Below are 17204 nucleotides of genomic sequence, written 5' to 3'. Positions count from 1 at the left end.
CTTTATAATTTGAAATAATTTGTAAGTTTACAGTTTATGTACTGTAGTGTAAAGCTGAACAAAATGTAAGATCTACTACGCAAATTTATGTGAAGATTCACTGACTAGATTCATTACTCTGCTGAATCTCCTGCCTGTTTTAACACTTTCCTCTTAATTACACATGCGCTTATGAAGAATTGCACAGGAAGAACTGCATACCTATCAATGGGAAAGGCACAGGATGCCACTGCTGTCAGGGGTAAATCTCATGTGTGTTTCTGTGGCCTTAACTGCCAACAAAGCACACAGAATCCTTTAGTAAATTTGGCCCTGGGTCTTTTTTCACAGTTAGTTGAACACACTCATGAGAGAGTTATGGCCAGTCAGGGGTTACTCAGCCTCAGCACACAGACATTTTTCTGTCACTCAGTATGACCTAAATACATAATAAAAGCCATATTTAATATATACCTATCTTTCAAGCAATAAAATGTGTCATAGGTCAGGATTATTAAACAGCCCCACTCACCTCAAACTCTGTAGTTTACAGTTTGGACTCATCAGTAAAGCACAGAGCTGCTTCATTCCTGACTCTCCCAGGTCATTCTTGCTGAGATCCAGCTCTCTCAGGGATGAGGTGGCTGACTGTAGAGCTGAGATCACAGTTTCACAGGACTTCTCATTTAGATAACACCCACTGAGTCTGTAGACGAGAGAAAATAAACATCGTACAATGGAAAATATCTTTTAGACCAAGTCCTTTGATAAATATTCACGCCGTAGCAGAGCATTTAACAGGTAACAGTCTGTTGCTTATGACTTGAGAATGAGCCTAATCTGGAAACTGAATGATGTATGAAAGGCAGCATGTTACTGAGGACACCAGTCACCCAGTGCACATGGCAGTGATATGATGATTTCATTTCAGCAGCCATAGCACCCTGTAGCCCTCCCCTGAAAAACAGCCAGGCCTGGTTAGTATCTGTGTGGGAGATGATCTCAGAAAAGAAGCCCTCTGTTGGAGGTGTTGGATGGCCAGTAGGGGGCAGTCTTCCATCTGATTCAGGTACAAACCCAACACCCAGTGCAGTGATGGGGATTCTGTGCTGGTAGGTGTTTCTCAGCCCTTCCTTTATTTATAATGGTTTTGTTCAAATTAAGCTATAGATACATTTATTAGAGCTTACTTAATTTATTTATTAAAGGTAACAATCTTTTCTCACTTTTCTACAGTAGAACTTCAAGAAGAACTTCAAGAACTTTATTTGTCACATGCGCAGTTATAAACAGTATACAACCTGCAGTGAAATGTGCAATTGGTCCAACTCCTTCAACTGTGCAAATAGCAGAGATAAAACAAATTAGATAGAAATAGTGTGACGGCATGTCTGTGTTGAGGAGTCTGATGGCCTGGGGGAAGAAGCTCTTCCTGAGCCTCTCGGTTTTGGCCATCAGATTTTAGAAGCGCTTGCCGGATTTTAGCAAGCTAAACAGATGGTTACTGGGATGGGTGGAGTCCATAATAATTCTGACGGCTCTGGTACTGCATCGCCTGGTGTAGATGTCCTGCAGGGAGAGGAGGGCCGCTCCGGAAATGCGCTCAGCTAAGCGCACCACTCTCTGCAGGGCTTTGCGGTCCTGTGCAGAACAGTTTGCATACCACACTGAGATGCCCTGGGTCAGTAAGCTTTCTATAGCCCTGGTATAGAAAGTTTTTAGAATCACTGGAGGGACCCTGAATTTCCTCAGCAGTCTCAGGTGGTACATCCTTTGTCTGGCCTTTTTCACCTGAGCTTGGATGTGGTTAGTCCAGGTCAGGTCCTCGGTGATATGAACCTCAAGATACCTGAAGCTACTCACTCTCTCCACTTGGGTCCCGCCAATCAAGAGTGGTGTGAGAGATTGCCGCTGACCCCTTCTGAAGTCCACAACCAGCTCTTTGGTTTTGCTGACGTTCAGATAGAGACAGTTCACCTGACACCAGGTTACCAGCTTCTCCACGTCAGCAAACTTGATGATAGAAGTGATGTCATGTGTGTAGAGAGAGTAGAGTCGGGGGCTCAGGACACAGCTCTGTGGGGCTCCTGTACTCAGGGTGATGGTGTTGGAGGTGGTCTGGCCCATTCTCACTAACTGAGGTCTGCCTGCGAGAAAGTTCACAACCCAGTCACAGAGGGGGACATTCAGTCCCAGGTCTTTGAGCTTGGAGGCTAGCAGGTGTGGGACTATGGTGTTGAAGGCTGAGCTGTAATCAATAAACAGCAGCCTCACATAGTTCCCTTTTCCTTTATCTATGTGTGTGAGGGTGTGCAGGACGTGAGAGATGGCGTCCTCAGAAGACCTGTTGAGACGGTAAGCGAATTGGAGTGGGTCAGTGGTGTTGGGGATGGAGGAGCAGATGATGTTCTTAATAAGCCCCTCAAAAACCTTCATTACCAGAGATGTGAGGGCTACTGGACGATAGTCATTCAGGCATGAGGGCTCATTGTTCTTCAGCACAGGGACAATAACTGTTTTTTTTAAAGCAGGTGGGGACCACAGACTGAGCTAACGACTTGTTGAAGATAGAGGTAAACACCCCAGACAGCTGATCAGAGCAGGATCTCAGCACACAGCCAGAGATGCCATCTGGGCTAGCCGCCTTCCTGATGCTGACGCCCTTCAGAGCCCTCTGAACCTCGACCTCCGAGACGGTGATCACGAACTCATCCCTGGCAGAACTGCTCCCCATTGTAGCTCTAATCGGCTGGCTGGTGCTAGCGCGGTTAGCTCGAATCGCGCATAGAAAGAGTTCACTTCATCATCCAGAGAAGAGTCGGTAATCCCCGTGGCGATGGATTTGCTCCTGAAGTCGCTGATAGTCCTCAGACCCTGCCACATGCGTCAGGAGTCATTCAGCTGGAAATAAGACTACACCCGGTCTCTGTACCGGAGCTTAGCGGCTTTCACTGCACGTCGGAGAGCATAGCACGCCGCTTTGTACTCGCTCATATCCCCCGACTTGAGCCCCGCGTTATACGCAGCCGTGCGTGCAGATTGGATGAATTTATCCACCCACGGTTTTTGATTGGAGAAAGTCCTTGTGGTGACAGTATGTGCTGCTTCCTCAGCCAGCATGCTAACAAAGCTAACTACAGCGTCCGCGAACTCGTTGACGTCAGCGGAACTCGCCCGGAATATAACCCAGCATCTTTATAACAGACTGTAGCAGTCTTTACTGCACATACAAGTACAATTTTTAATGTCAATGAGTTATCTGTAATCTACTAATGAGTAATGTATAAACTGGTCACGATCTACCTTTATGAATTATATCTTACAAATGGTTTAGTAATACAGCTCTCCAGAATGAACCATTAAAATAAAAACACATACTATGAGACACAGGGGTTCATTTCTTGCATGTGAAATATAGTTATTCAGAGAAATATACACTACATAAAAAAATGTATCACCAGGCATCATTTAAAACTTTTCCTGCTTGGGGGTATTTTGTTTGTTCCAATTTGCACACCATGAATGCAAATTTCATAGTTTACTAATGATGACTGACAGTCAGTCTGTGTCTGTCTATTTGTACATTGCTATACTATATATTGTATATATCTATACAGTCCCAACAGTCATGGGACACGCCATGTATTTGCATGAAAATAGGTGTGACTATGAGTCTGACTATACACGGTTTGAAAAGAATAACATCAGAACATTTTAGTAACCAGCACAGAGCACTGACCTCAACCTAATAAAGTATCTTTCAGATGACCTGGAACACAGAATTAGGGCAAGGCCAAGACAGCCCTCTTCTGTGGTGGAGCTTACAAATGCTTTTAGAGGAGTGGAGCACAATACCACCAGCTTTCTACCAGAAATCTGTAGCCAGTCTCCCACTGAAGCAGCCATGAAGGCCAAAAGCAGGCCAACATGCTATTCTTTCCACAGAATAAAGACGTGTTTCATTCTAAATCCTCTGCCTGTTGTAACACCTTTCTACCTTCCTCCCAATGTGCATATGAGGAACTGCATATATATCAATAGCAAAGGCACATACTACCACTGCCAAGTGACAGTTAATAATTGTATATTTCATACATTACGGCTGGTTAGTAAAGCTCATGTGTGTTTCTGTAGCCTTTACTGCCAACAAAGCACACAGAATCCTTTAGTAAATTTTGCCCTGGGGCTTTTCTCACGTTTGGCTGAACTCACTCATGAGAGAGTGAAGGCCAGTCAGGGGTTACTCAGCCTCAGCGTATAAACATTTATTTCTCTATTATTCAATATGACCACACGTTTCCATTCTTGAAGTCAAAACTGTTTAAGAAGGATCCATATTTCTTATTTTCATGAAGTCTTTCAGGCATTACTCACTGAATGACTTCAATAACAAAATGCTGATAAATCAGAATTATCAAACAGCACTCACCTCAGAGTCTGCAGTTTACAGTTTGGACTCATCAGTGCAGCACTCAGCAGCTTCCCTCCTGATTTTCGCAGGTTATTCTTGCTGAGGTCCAGCTCTCTCAGGGGTGAGCTGGCTGACTGGAGAGCTGAGGCCACAATTTCAAAGGACTTCTCTGTTAGATTACTGTTACCAAGCCTGAAAAAACAAAATAAAACAGCCTTTATGACCAAAGACTCACTATAACAAAAATATTTCAACATAAAAATGTGTCTGAGAGAAAAGTAATCACCCGATCCTCCTTATTTGTAGGAAAAAAATCTGAAAAAGGTTTTAACAGATTTAATCTTTTTAATCAAAGTATATTACCAACATTTTATTTGTTTTTATTTTAGTTCATTTTGTTCTGATTCTGATTCTTTTAACTTCAATAAAATTAATCTTATACCCAGATAGTGGGTATAAGTGGGTATCTGTCTTGAATAAGTATGCTCCTATTCAAAAGGAGGAGAGGAAATCAACCAGGCTCCTGTCAAAAAGAGGGACAGACAGTCCCCTGATTTTCTGCTGAACTCTCAGAGTTTATTGATCAAAAGAAAACTTCTTTGGACTAACTGACAAAGACAAATTCCTACCGTGACTGAACTACTTTCAGATATTTATGCAACAAAAGTAGTAAAATTCAGAATTTTATTTAAAATATTTCCCCTGGTTTTCTGATGAACTCTCTTATTCACCAAAGGAAAGATTTTTTGGCCAAAGAAATACAAATTTCTCCAGTGATTTGACTCATTTCAGATATTAATCTGAAAAAAAAAATATTTCAGGAGAAAATCAAAATCAGAATCTTTATAAATATATATAATACATTTTTTTATTAACATGTTATATCTGTTAGTTCCCTTTTCACAATTTTAAAAATGGGGAAAAAAACAACACCTTGAACCTTGAAATGCTGCTGCTCGTAACTTAAACTCTTGCCTTTAAAGTTTGCTGCAAATTATGGTACAGCTAAATATACACTATCATATTCTAACATGCATGTTTTCAGGATAACCATGGTGTATTAGAATGGAGATACTCATGTTAATACTCACAGAGCCTTTCTGCAGCACCTCACAGCTGGAACCAGTCTCCTACGCCCTTCGTCTGAGGTCCTGTATTTACCTAGGTCAAGCTCATCCAGCACCTCCTCTGACATCAGGAGCATATAGGCCAGGGCAGAGCAGTGCACAGGTGAGATCCATTCACCAGAAAGACTTCCTGAACTCAGGTACTTTTGGACCTCCTTCATAAGTGAATGATCGTTCAGTTCAGCCAGACAGTGGAGCAGATTGATGCACCTGTCTGGGGAGGAATCCTTCTTCTCCAAACTCTTTATGTACTGGACTGTTTTCTTGATGCTCTCTGAGTTGCTTCCTCTCTTTGTCAGAAGGCCTTTAAGAAGGTTCTGACTGGAATCCAGTGAGAGGCCAAAAAGGAATCGCAGGAAAAGGTCCAGGTGTCCATTCTTACTCTCCAAGGCCTTCTGAACAGCTCTCTGATGCAAGTCATACAGTGACAGTTCAGTGACTTCAGATTTTTGACCAAAAATGGACTTCAATCCCTTTACATTCTGGCTTACGTATGAGACAAAGACATATAAAGCAGCCAGATACTCCTGGATGCTCAGATGCACAAAGCAGTACACTTTCTTCTGATACAGCACAGACTCCTCTTTAAAGATTTCTGTGCACACCCCAGAGTACACTGACGCTTCAGTGACATCAATGCCACACTTTCTCAGGTCCTCTTCATAGAACATGAGAGTGCCATCTTCCAGGTGTTGAAAAGCCAGCTGCCCCAGTTTCAGAATAATGTCTTTATCCAGCCCCAGAAGCTTTTGTGGATCTGTCTCATTTCTTCCCTGATATTTCTGATTCTTGATGTTGGACTGAATGAGCAGGAAGTGTGTGTACATTCCAGTCAGAGTTTTAGGGATTTCTCCACAGTCAGCTTCACCCAACAGTCTCTCCAGAACAGTAGCAGAAATCCAACAGAAGACTGGTATGTGACACATGATGTAGAGACTCCTGCATGATTTCATGTGAGAGATGATTCTGCTGGCCTGTTTCTCATCATTCAATCTCTTCCTGAAGTACTCCTCCTTCTGTGAGTCATTGAACCCTTGTATCTCTGTCAGCCGGTGGACGTATTTGGGAGGGATCTGATTGGCTGCTGTTGGCCGGGAGGTGATCCAGAGGAGAGCAGAGGGAAGCAGATTCCCCTTGATGAGGTTTGTCAGCAGCACGTCCACTGAGGATGCCTTTGTTAAATCAGATAGCATCTCGTTCTGCTGGAAATTGAAAGGAAGTCTGCTTTCATCCAGACCATCAAAGATGAACAAAACTTTGTCAACTTCAGACTCAACGTTTTCAATCCCTCTCATTTCAGGGTGGAAGACATGCAGAAGCCCAAGCAGACTGTATTGTTCATCATTAATCAAGTTCAGCTCCCGAAAAGGAAGAACAAACATGAAACGAATATCCTGATTGGCTTTTCCTTCTGACCAGTCGAGAATGAACTTCTGCACAGAGACTGTTTTTCCAATGCCAGCGATCCCCTTCGTCAGCACAGTTCTGATGGGTTTCTCTTGTCCAGGTAAGGGTTTAAAGATGTCATTGCAGTTGATTGCAGTGTCTTGTGTGGTCTGTGTCCTGGATGCTGTCTCAATCTGCCACACCTCATGTTCATTATTGACCCCCTCACTGTCCCCCTCTATGATGTAGAGCTCTGTGTAAATATTGTTGAAGAGGGTGTGTTTTCCTGATGTAGCAACCCCTTCAAATATCTGCTCAAACCTCTTCTTCAGACTGGATTTCAGTTTCTCTTGGACTCTCTGTCCACATTTATCTGTAAAAATGGAGGCATTTTCAGAACAGATTGTTGCCGAAGGGTGTGAGAGTATTAATGTCTTAAACAGCAGTGGTGTGTCTGTAGGCTGTGGTATTAAACAGCAGCGGTGCGTCTGTAGGCTGTGGTATTAAACAGCAGTGGTGTGTCTGTAGGCTGTGGTATTAAACAGCAGCGGTGCGTCTGTAGGCTGTGGTATTAAACAGCAGTGGTGTGTCTGTAGATAGTGATGGTGTGGGTGAGGTAAACTGGTGAGATGACTCTATTCAGATGACCCTTTTCAATTTGCAAGAAAAATATAGTGAAAAACATCTTACTATTTTCTGCTTCCAGCTCCTGATCATTGGAACACAGGAGTGAGGAATCTATAATCATGGGCTGCAGAGAAATAAAGACACCAGTTAAACCAGAGCTTACGACAGTGGCGTGCCGTCAGGACAAGCACGGCAAGCACTGCTTACCTAACTTTTTCTTTCCTACGCGAAAATAAATGTTAAAAGGTATATCTCTTAGGAGTGATAATTTTCTACGCAATATACGTACAATACACAATCTACTATTGTCTATTTTAATTCATTTCTCCCACCGCCCACTCACTGCCCTCTTGTGGCGTTTTTGCCCTCTTTCGCTGTGCTTTTCTGCAGAGAATAAGCTGTGCTTGCCTACAGCTCGTTAAACTCAACGGCCGGTCTGTTCAGCTGACGTCATGTGTCCCGTTGAAAAAAGTAGGCGAAAGCAAGCGGTTTTTAAATCGCTTGCCCTGTCCTGAGATCAGTTTTGCATTAAAAGTTTGGAAAAACACACTTGCACTTGCGTATTGCGACCGTCCCCTGATGCTGTGGGATAACTAGCCAACTAGCATGCTACTTTTAGCGACGTGTCCACTGAACTCTCCACAGTTGATGTTTTACAGCTAACATCAGAAACATAGGAAAGGCAAGCGTTCTTGAAACTGCTTGCCCTGTTCTGAGATCAATTGTGTATTTGGGTATTTGTGTCCTACAGCGGTGGGCAGTAAAATGATTGAAACGGTCCACTGGTAGAGACTGTCATCCACTAGACAATTTTAAAAGCCTTTTCACTGGATTGAACAAAGCTATATATGGCGACTCATGTATTTGCTTTCAGTGTTGGTAACGTTTGGCCTACGTATCACAAAATTGAGATTGAGGCCACAGTTCACACTGTAGGCTACATTAGCTACCTAGCTAGTGTAAAAATTGCACTTGCGCAATTAAGATCACGGTCTGTCCTTTCATTCCATTAACTGAATGGAGTGAATTACAAGGTGATTTTTCAAGTAATCTTTTATTCATTTAATGCGTTTTATTGTCCCGTTCACAAAATGTGTGACGAAGACGAATCGGGGTGTATTGTGGAGTGACTGCTGTATGTTGCTGGTATGTGTAGTCATTTATTTGGATAAGGCTACCCCATTTAATATTTTTTCAATTGACATATTCACAAAAGTTTTAAAGCTATGTAAAACAAAACATTTTCAGTGTGCCTTCATTTTTTCTATTTTAAAGACTGGCCCCACTCTATTTCTCTTGGTCAGGCAGTGTGCAGGTCAATACGTTTGACAAACACAATATGTGCAGGAAGGAAAGTCCAGGGTCCTACATCAAATGGTAAGCATTTTGAAGATTACCACAAAAATTATGTATTGAGTGTGGAACATTTTCCTGTATAGTAAAGTTTACTGTCAATCAAAATAAATAATCTCAGTATTTTTTTTCCCTTGGTTAGGCAGGGTGCAGCAAGACACAGGAGAGGCACTACAAATTCCAGAGAGCAGTACAGTTATGCTGGATGGCCATAAAATGGTATGTTTGATTTTAATTTTCTTTTTTTTGGCTGTTGGACCACTTCAGGCACCATGTGTGTGGATATCTGTGTGTATGTGTGTTGGGGGGGGGCTGAATTCTGCTCGCCTAAGTGAAAAATCCACCGCATGCCACCGCCTTAGGAATATAGAATGAAAAAGAACATATGAAGATGAAGAAATCATTATAGAAAATGCAATTCAGAATATTAGCTGGAGAAATGTTAAACAGTGAAGTCAGATGAATGAGTGAGTATGTGACACAGGCAGGTGAATGGCTTTATACTGAACAGACAGATTCAGAAGAATGGGGGGCTAAAGGACAGACAATCCAGCCAGTCAGTGAATAAGAGGACTACAAAGTCAAATGAATGAATGAATAAATGCTGACAGACACAGGAATATAGTACAGGTCACAGTTAGAAGAATATGTAAAACCTGGATACACTGATGTGAATCCGGGACACCAGGTAAAGACAGACTGAGGTGAAAAAGTGACTCCAGGTAAAGGCAGGCTGAGGTGAAAGAGTGACACCAGGTATAGGCTGAGTCAGATGAATGAGTGACTCCAGGTGCAGGTAGGTTCAGGTGAATGAGTGATTCCAGGTGCAGGTAGGTTCAGGTGAATGAGTGATTCCAGGTGCAGGCAGATACAGGTGAATGAGTGAAGTCCTTTACCTGCTGGTCGAGTCTCTGCTGGCTCATCTGCTCACACACCGCAGAGATGGACTGGAGCTCTGACAGCTCACTGCAGACACAGGAATGCACATTTAATCAGTGCTAAAGCAGCAAAATGGCTAAAGGAAAAACAAGATCGATATATTATCATATGATTAGACACCTGCTGGAAAGCATCACAGGGCTTCACTATTTCCAAAGAATATTTTACCAGAAGTGAACCTGCTTTGGCTTCATAAATAGTCACTGACTTTATACCAGGATGTAGGTTTAAAGCACAAACGTAGCAGACAGAGCAAACAGAAGGGTCTTTATGTTCCAGTGTTTCCTGGCAGAAATGACCTCTATGGCTTTTCATTTATGCACATTTATCTTATCACCTCACCAGCTCATTTAATCATCATGAAGAGCACATGATGACAGACACACTCAGTCTGACTTTGGACCAGTGCGAGTGAGACATGAGACTGTTTGAAGTCTGACTGGGTTGTAAAGAGAGGAAGAGCAGAGATGTGTTGGACAGGGAGTCTTACCCTGAACCAGCTATTGGTTGATGAGCCACACCTACTCTGATCAGCAGGCTTTAAATGCAGGTGTGTGGCTTCAGAGGGGGGCTCACTCTTTTCAGTTTGGATGTGTGCTATTGTCCAAGGCTGGTTCCTGTATTTATTGCTTTTGAAATTATTGTGTTGTAGGTTTCACCCCTTCCGCTCAATGTCTTTTCTCACAGTAATGATGGGCAAAATGAACCTTTTCAACACAGTGAACCATTTGAAGCAATTGTTTCAAAACAGATTCACTGTGTCAAGCTGCTCAAACCTTCCATGCCACAATGAGACCTACTGTTACATGGAAGTCAGGGCAACCAGCCCTCTCGATCAGACCATGATGAATGTCTATGGCCGTAAAACACTGTAACCGGTGAAGATGAGTGTGTCCTTCACTTAATGAATGTAGTCTTTACTATTGTGGAGAGATAGTGACAGTATGTCACATATGTTTGTGCTCCTTGCAGAACAGTGGATAACCTCTAATGCTCTGCACTCATAATCACAAATAGGTGTTTTCAACATACAAATCATCATGAGCATAACCCTTTTTACATCATCATGACAATGTCATGATGTCGGGGACATCAAGACAACACACCTGCTGAGAAGCCTGTTAAAAGAGCCCTGATTATTGGCGATTCAATTCTTAGAAACGTGAACGTAGCGACACCAACGACCATAGTCAATTGCATTCCTGGAGCCAGAGCTTCCGACATTGAAGCCAATTTGAAAGTGCTGGCTAAAGCTAAAGGTAAAAGTAAAGCGAAATACTCAAAAATTGTTATTCACGTCGGCGCTAACGATGTTCGCATGAGGCAATCGGAAGTAACAAAGTTAACTATTAAATCGGTGTGCAGGATTGCCAAACAAATGTCGGATTCAGTAATTTTCTCTGGCCCCATCCCCATGCGGCGCGGTGACGAGATCTATAGCAGATTAACGTCACTTAATCGTTGGTTGTCTGAATGGTGCCCCTCTAACAACGTGGGTTTTATAGATAATTGGCACAAGTTTTGGGGGAGGCCTGGTCTTTTAAAACGAGATGGCATCCACCCCTCGAGGGAGGGTACAGCTATCATCTCTAGTAACATAGATCATAGTCTGAATTCCACTAAACCTTGACTAATCAGGGCCAAGGCCAGGCAGCAGACTTCCTGTCCTACACAGTTGTCTGCTTTTTCCCTGGAACCACCACTTAAAAATCCCATAGAGACAGTGTCTGTTCCACGACCCTCCGTCCCAAACTTCTTAAAAACATCCAGTAGGGGCATTTGTGCTGATAATTTAATAAAAATTAAGTCTGTCAAACCTGAAAGTACTACCTGTAGACAAATGGTCCTTAAGATTGGGTTAATAAATATCAGATCGCTACAACCTAAAGCTTTATTAACAAACGAATTGATTACTGATCACCATTTTGATATCTTATGCCTGACTGAAACATGGCTTAAACCTAATGACTTTGTTGCTCTCAACGAATCAACTCCTCCCAGTTATTGTAATCACCAGGTCCCTCGACCTACTGGTAGAGGTGGCGGCGTTGCTGCTATACACAGCTCCAAACTCTGTGCCACCCTTAAACCTGGCTATAACTTCCATTCATTTGAACTATTAGTACTTAGCTTTGCACATCCTGATAAGACTGCATTTCAGCTATTTACCCTTGTTATAATTTACAGGCCACCTGGCCCTTACAGTGTTTTCTTATCGGAATTTGCCAATTTTCTATCTGACCTGGTTGTCAATATAGAAAAAGCTGTAATAGTAGGCGACTTTAATGTCCATATGGATAATGAACATGACCCGTTCAGAACAGCATTTTTGTCCATCATCGAATCCATTGGACTCTATCAAGCTGTGGACAAACCCACACATTACCGCAACCATACTCTTGATTTGGTCCTCACATATGGAGCAGACATTAACCAGGTGGAAATCATGCCACACAATCCTGTGTTATCCGACCACTATCTCATCTCTTTCAATTTACCACTAACGTGCTTCACATACTCGGAGCCTAGATTTTCTTCCAGGCGCACGTTTTGCTCTCTTACAGCAAATGCCTTTATCGACGAGCTCCCTACATCATACTACCTGCACAACGAAATCTCCTCTAGTTTATGTTCAAACCCCAGCTCAACTGAAATTAATCTACTCGCGGACAGAATCGACTCTACTTTGCGTAAAACTCTAGACGCCGTTGCTCCCCTCAAAAGGAAGAAAATCACTGACAAGAAGCTAGCACCTTGGTATAACGACCATACTCGTGCTCTCAAACAAGCCACACGAAAACTCGAAAGAAAATGGCGCTCCACCAAACTACAGGTTTTTCTCCTGGCGTGGAAGGAAAGTCTCCTAAATTACAAGCATGCCCTCACAGCTACCAGATCCAAATATTTCTCTACTCTTATTGAGAGAAACAAGGACAATCCTAGGTACCTGTTTAGCACTATTGCCAGATTAACCAAGAGTCCTGCATCAGTTAACCCTACCATACCAGCAATTTATAGTAGCAGTGACGTCATGAACTTCTTTGACAGTAAAATCTTAAAGATAAGAGACACAATACAAAAATTCTCATCAACTTCTGGTTCCTGCCTGGCCAGTCCCGTTCCAGATTATGTAGACATGTCTATTAGGCCCGCCCCGCGCTTCGACTCTTTTATACCCATTGAATTTGGCGACTTTTCTTCTCTTCTCAATTCATCTAATAACTCTACCAGCCAACTTGACCCCATACCAACTGGCTTCCTAAAACAGCTATTGCCTGCAATTGGCACACCACTATTAAATCTTATCAATGCCTCTCTTATGTCTGGACACGTACCTCAGCCCTTTAAAGTAGCAGTTATCAAGCCTATTCTGAAAAAGCCTAATCTTGATCCCAATGACCTGTCAAACTATAGGCCCATCTCGAACCTTCCATTCCTCTCCAAAATTCTGGAAAAAGCGGTATCAAAGCAACTCTGTGCCTTTTTACACTCTAACAACATTTTGGAAGTTTTCCAGTCCGGATTTAGACCTCACCACAGTACGGAAACCGCTCTCCTGAAAGTGCTCAACGACCTTCTACTCTCCTGTGACAATGGCTGTATCTCTCTTCTTGTGCTACTAGACCTAAGTGCAGCCTTTGATACCATCGATCATTGTATCCTCCTTGACCGCCTCGAAAACCTGGTTGGCATAAGTGGACATGCCCTATCTTGGTTTAGATCTTATCTATCAGAACGATATCAGTTTGTCTCCATCAACAACGAATCCTCCGCTCGTTCCAGAGTAAAATATGGTATACCTCAAGGATCTGTGCTTGGACCTCTGCTCTTCTCGTTATACATGCTGCCTCTTGGCGATATCATCCGTAAACATGACATTAATTTCCACTGTTACGCGGACGACACTCAGTTATACATATCAGTCAAACCCGATGTCCCTCTGAATATTTCAAACATGGAGGCCTGCCTAACAGATGTAAAGAATTGGATGGCCCGAAACTTTCTCCTCCTCAACCCGGACAAAACCGAAATATTGGTCATAGGCCAAAATTCAATCAGGAGCAAACTCACTCATTTTACATTGGACCTTGATGGTGTCTCCCTTGCCCCGAGTGCAGCCATCAAAGACCTTGGTGTTGTTATTGATCCCGAGCTCTCCTTTGAAACTCACATAACTAACACCTCTAGGACTGCCTTCTTCCATCTGAGAAATATTGCTAAAATCAGGAAAATCGTATCAATTAACGACGCTGAAAAACTAATCCATGCCTTTGTAACATCCAGATTAGACTACTGTAATGCCCTCTTGTCAGGATGTGCAAACGTCTCATTAAAACCCCTTCAGCTGGTGCAAAATGCAGCTGCTCGAATCTTAACTAAAACTAAACGCTTTGAGCACATCACCCCAGTTCTGGCCTCTCTCCATTGGCTACCTATTAAATACCGGATCATTTTTAAAATACTCTTACTCACATTTAAGGCTTTAAATGGGCTTGCCCCCCCCTATCTTAAGGACCTTCTTCATCCATATCTTCCGCAGAGAGCCCTTCGCTCCCAAAATGCCGGGCTTCTCACCATTCCAAGAGTGGGCAAAACTACTGTAGGCGGTAGAGCCTTTTCCTATCAAGCCCCTCTCCTGTGGAACAGTTTACCCTCTGAGATTCGGGGAACAGACTCTCTCTCCACCTTTAAGTCTAGGCTCAAAACATATCTATATAGTAAATCCTTCAGCTGAGGGACATGGCCTGGTGCTGGCGTGGATCATAGAGTCTCTGGTGGACTAAGTGGTCATTGCTTTCATGGACCCTGTGCCGTGATCTGGTGTTGACCGTCTTAGGGTCGCCCTCATGACTATGCCGGTCCCTTGCCTCCCGTCCCCTAGGTTATGCTGCCATAATGTTAGCCTGCCGGGGTCTTTCCTTATTGCACACCTTTTTCTCTGCCCCTCCTCTCCTGCCTCTCTGTTCTACATCCCTGCCATTCTTATCATCCACTAACCACTGTTTTCTGTTTGCTTCCTATTCCCTGCTCCGGGCTCCTGTCCGGAGCTGTAGCCCAAGCGTCTCATCTCGTTTTCCAGTCCTGCTACCTCGCTGCCCTGCCCATCAAAGCCAACTGCATTCCAAGACCCGGACATCCTAGGAGACATTCTTATAATCACTCTACTGTTAACTGCTATTGTTTGTCAATAACAAATGTACATTGCATAATATTGTGTCTAACTCTATCTGCCCAGTGCCAGCCAGAAGCAGATGGGCCCCCCCATGAGCCCGGTTCTGCTCAAGGTTTCTTCCTGATAGGGAGTTTTTCCTTGCCACTGTTGCCTTGTTGGCTTGCTCTCAGGGGGTCTCAGGCCTGGGAACAATGTAAAGCTGCTTTGTGACAGCTTGTGTTGTAAAAAGCGCTATACAAATAAAAATGAATTGAATTGAATTGAATCTACAAAACAATCCTGTCTCAAACTGAGTGCATCTGTAGTGAGAGGACATTTGGAGCACAGTTGTGTGTTATTAACTATTTAACCCTTTATCAGGGGGCAGGACTCCACTACCTTCTCTCTCCATTGAAGAGTCCCGCTGGATCCTGTGAACAGCACAGCCATAATGTTTTGCACTGTGTTATTCTGCTACCACAGATTTAATGGGCCAATATCATGACACCACTGTTGGCAGACTGCTCATATCGCCAATATACTGTATATATTATTATTACTGCCTTATTGCCAATATATTTTAATTCCTCAACACGCCACCCTCAGCAAGAGCTGACTTTCACAGCTGCCACATTCCACTGCAAATACTACCTTAAATATCACCTTACAGCATGATTGTGCCTGTCCCTTAGTGTAAACACAGAAGTGTGTGTATTTTTTTTAAATGCCTCTACTAACACATCCATGCAGTTATTGTGAGAATACTCTGCACTTCATACAACTAAAAGTATTATTTCCTGCTTTGCACTAACGAGCCTGCTCCCTGAAAACCAGCAGGGAGGAACATTGTGTGCCCAAAGCCATACTTTATCACTGTGTTACGGATTCAAACACTGTTCTGAACACTAATTCAGATCATATATATGCTAAATGCAATTCAATTTAATTTTATTTAACAGTAGGTACATGAACACTGCTATGAAGATGATTTACAAAACTTTTTTAAACCAAAAAGATCTTTTAGGCAAACATTCTCATGACCTGAAATATCTTCCAATGCACTTGAATGCTCAGCAAGCAAACCTGGCCAGCTAGCTACCTATTTCACACCAGGGTATACTAACTATCTTATGCTTATTCAAAGCTGAATATATTTTTGTTCCAATAACTTCAACAGAAAGCTAGAAATATCAGAGTATTTTCACAGGGCTAATAGTAATACAGCAGTGCCTACATTAATGAAGGCATTATGGTATACAATTCTTCAATGATGCACTCTGGAACATTAATCAGAGGAAACTGAACCCAATGTTTCTGACTGCAGTCTAGACCCCTTTACTCAGTTATGCTAACGCTGTGAAGAGTTTTTGAGCCATGCTTGTTCAACTTGCTTGTGTACCGTCGACAGGGTTATGACTTTGTAGTAAAACCTTAAGAATGTACAAAAAGGTGTTATTTTTCCCTATACTAACAAGAAGTCAAGATACTGATGTTAGTGAAGTTTTAATCATGTTCTTGGTTTTGTTAATAAGGATCTGGTCTGTTGGTACAAGGAAGACATTTTTATGATGGGTTTCAGGGACTGTTCCGGTCCACACAGACCGGATTCTAATCCAGGTTGAGACCAGATGAAGGGACCCATACAGGACTCGAAAACTGATGCAGATCAGAACCACTGAAGAACGCTTTCACCAATCTCACTGAAAATCCACTCCAGTTCGATTGAGGCTTTGGGTTATGAAAACTCATTGGGCCTGTTAAGGCTTCTACTCTGGGCAGTGTGACCTCACCTTAGAGGAGGGGCAGGTTCTCCACCAGCAAAGTCAATGGGACGCTCCATGGACCAGTCACTCTTCATAGACTGATAGCTGGGCCCCGGGGACGCTGCTCTCTGTGCAGTGACACTGGTAACAGCACACAGAGACAGCACTTCATCAAACTCTGCTCACAACAGTCGCTCTCCTTAGCAACATGCCTGTTCTTCAGAAATATGATGTGTCAGTGAATGGGGAAGCGTGTGACATGCTAAGCACATGTGAACAAAGCATGCTGAAATGTGCCTCAGAAACACTGTACATGCAACACGTGACACTGGGCACCAGATCAGAGGGACGGCTTTAAATATCACCTTACAGGACACTTGTTCCTGTCCCTCAGAGTAAACACAGAAATATGTGTATTTTTGGAAAAACCGCTCTACTAAGACATCCATGTAGCTAGTGTGAGAATT

General features: G+C 42.9%; 1 protein-coding gene across 1 annotated transcript in view; it reads right to left on the bottom strand.

The window, feature by feature from the left end:
• LOC118781154 (NACHT, LRR and PYD domains-containing protein 3-like) overlaps positions 1-16862 on the bottom strand; it is a 30296-nt gene extending 13434 nt beyond the window's left edge. Inside the window, exons 1-6 of the mRNA XM_036534065.1 lie at positions 16765-16862; positions 9780-9849; positions 7594-7654; positions 5482-7276; positions 4409-4582; positions 512-685 (exon numbers count right to left, since the gene is read on the bottom strand). Of these exons, the coding sequence (XP_036389958.1) occupies positions 512-685; positions 4409-4582; positions 5482-7276; positions 7594-7654; positions 9780-9849; positions 16765-16832 (2342 nt within the window). The 5' untranslated portion in view covers positions 16833-16862. The remainder of the gene's footprint in view (positions 1-511; positions 686-4408; positions 4583-5481; positions 7277-7593; positions 7655-9779; positions 9850-16764) is intronic.
• Positions 16863-17204: the final 342 nt, after the last annotated feature.

This window comes from Megalops cyprinoides, chromosome 1, assembly GCF_013368585.1.
Source record: "Megalops cyprinoides isolate fMegCyp1 chromosome 1, fMegCyp1.pri, whole genome shotgun sequence".
Classification (NCBI taxonomy): Eukaryota; Metazoa; Chordata; class Actinopteri; order Elopiformes; family Megalopidae; genus Megalops; species Megalops cyprinoides.
Note: the sequence above shows the minus strand (reverse complement) of the source record. Positions and strands in the feature narration are given on the sequence as shown.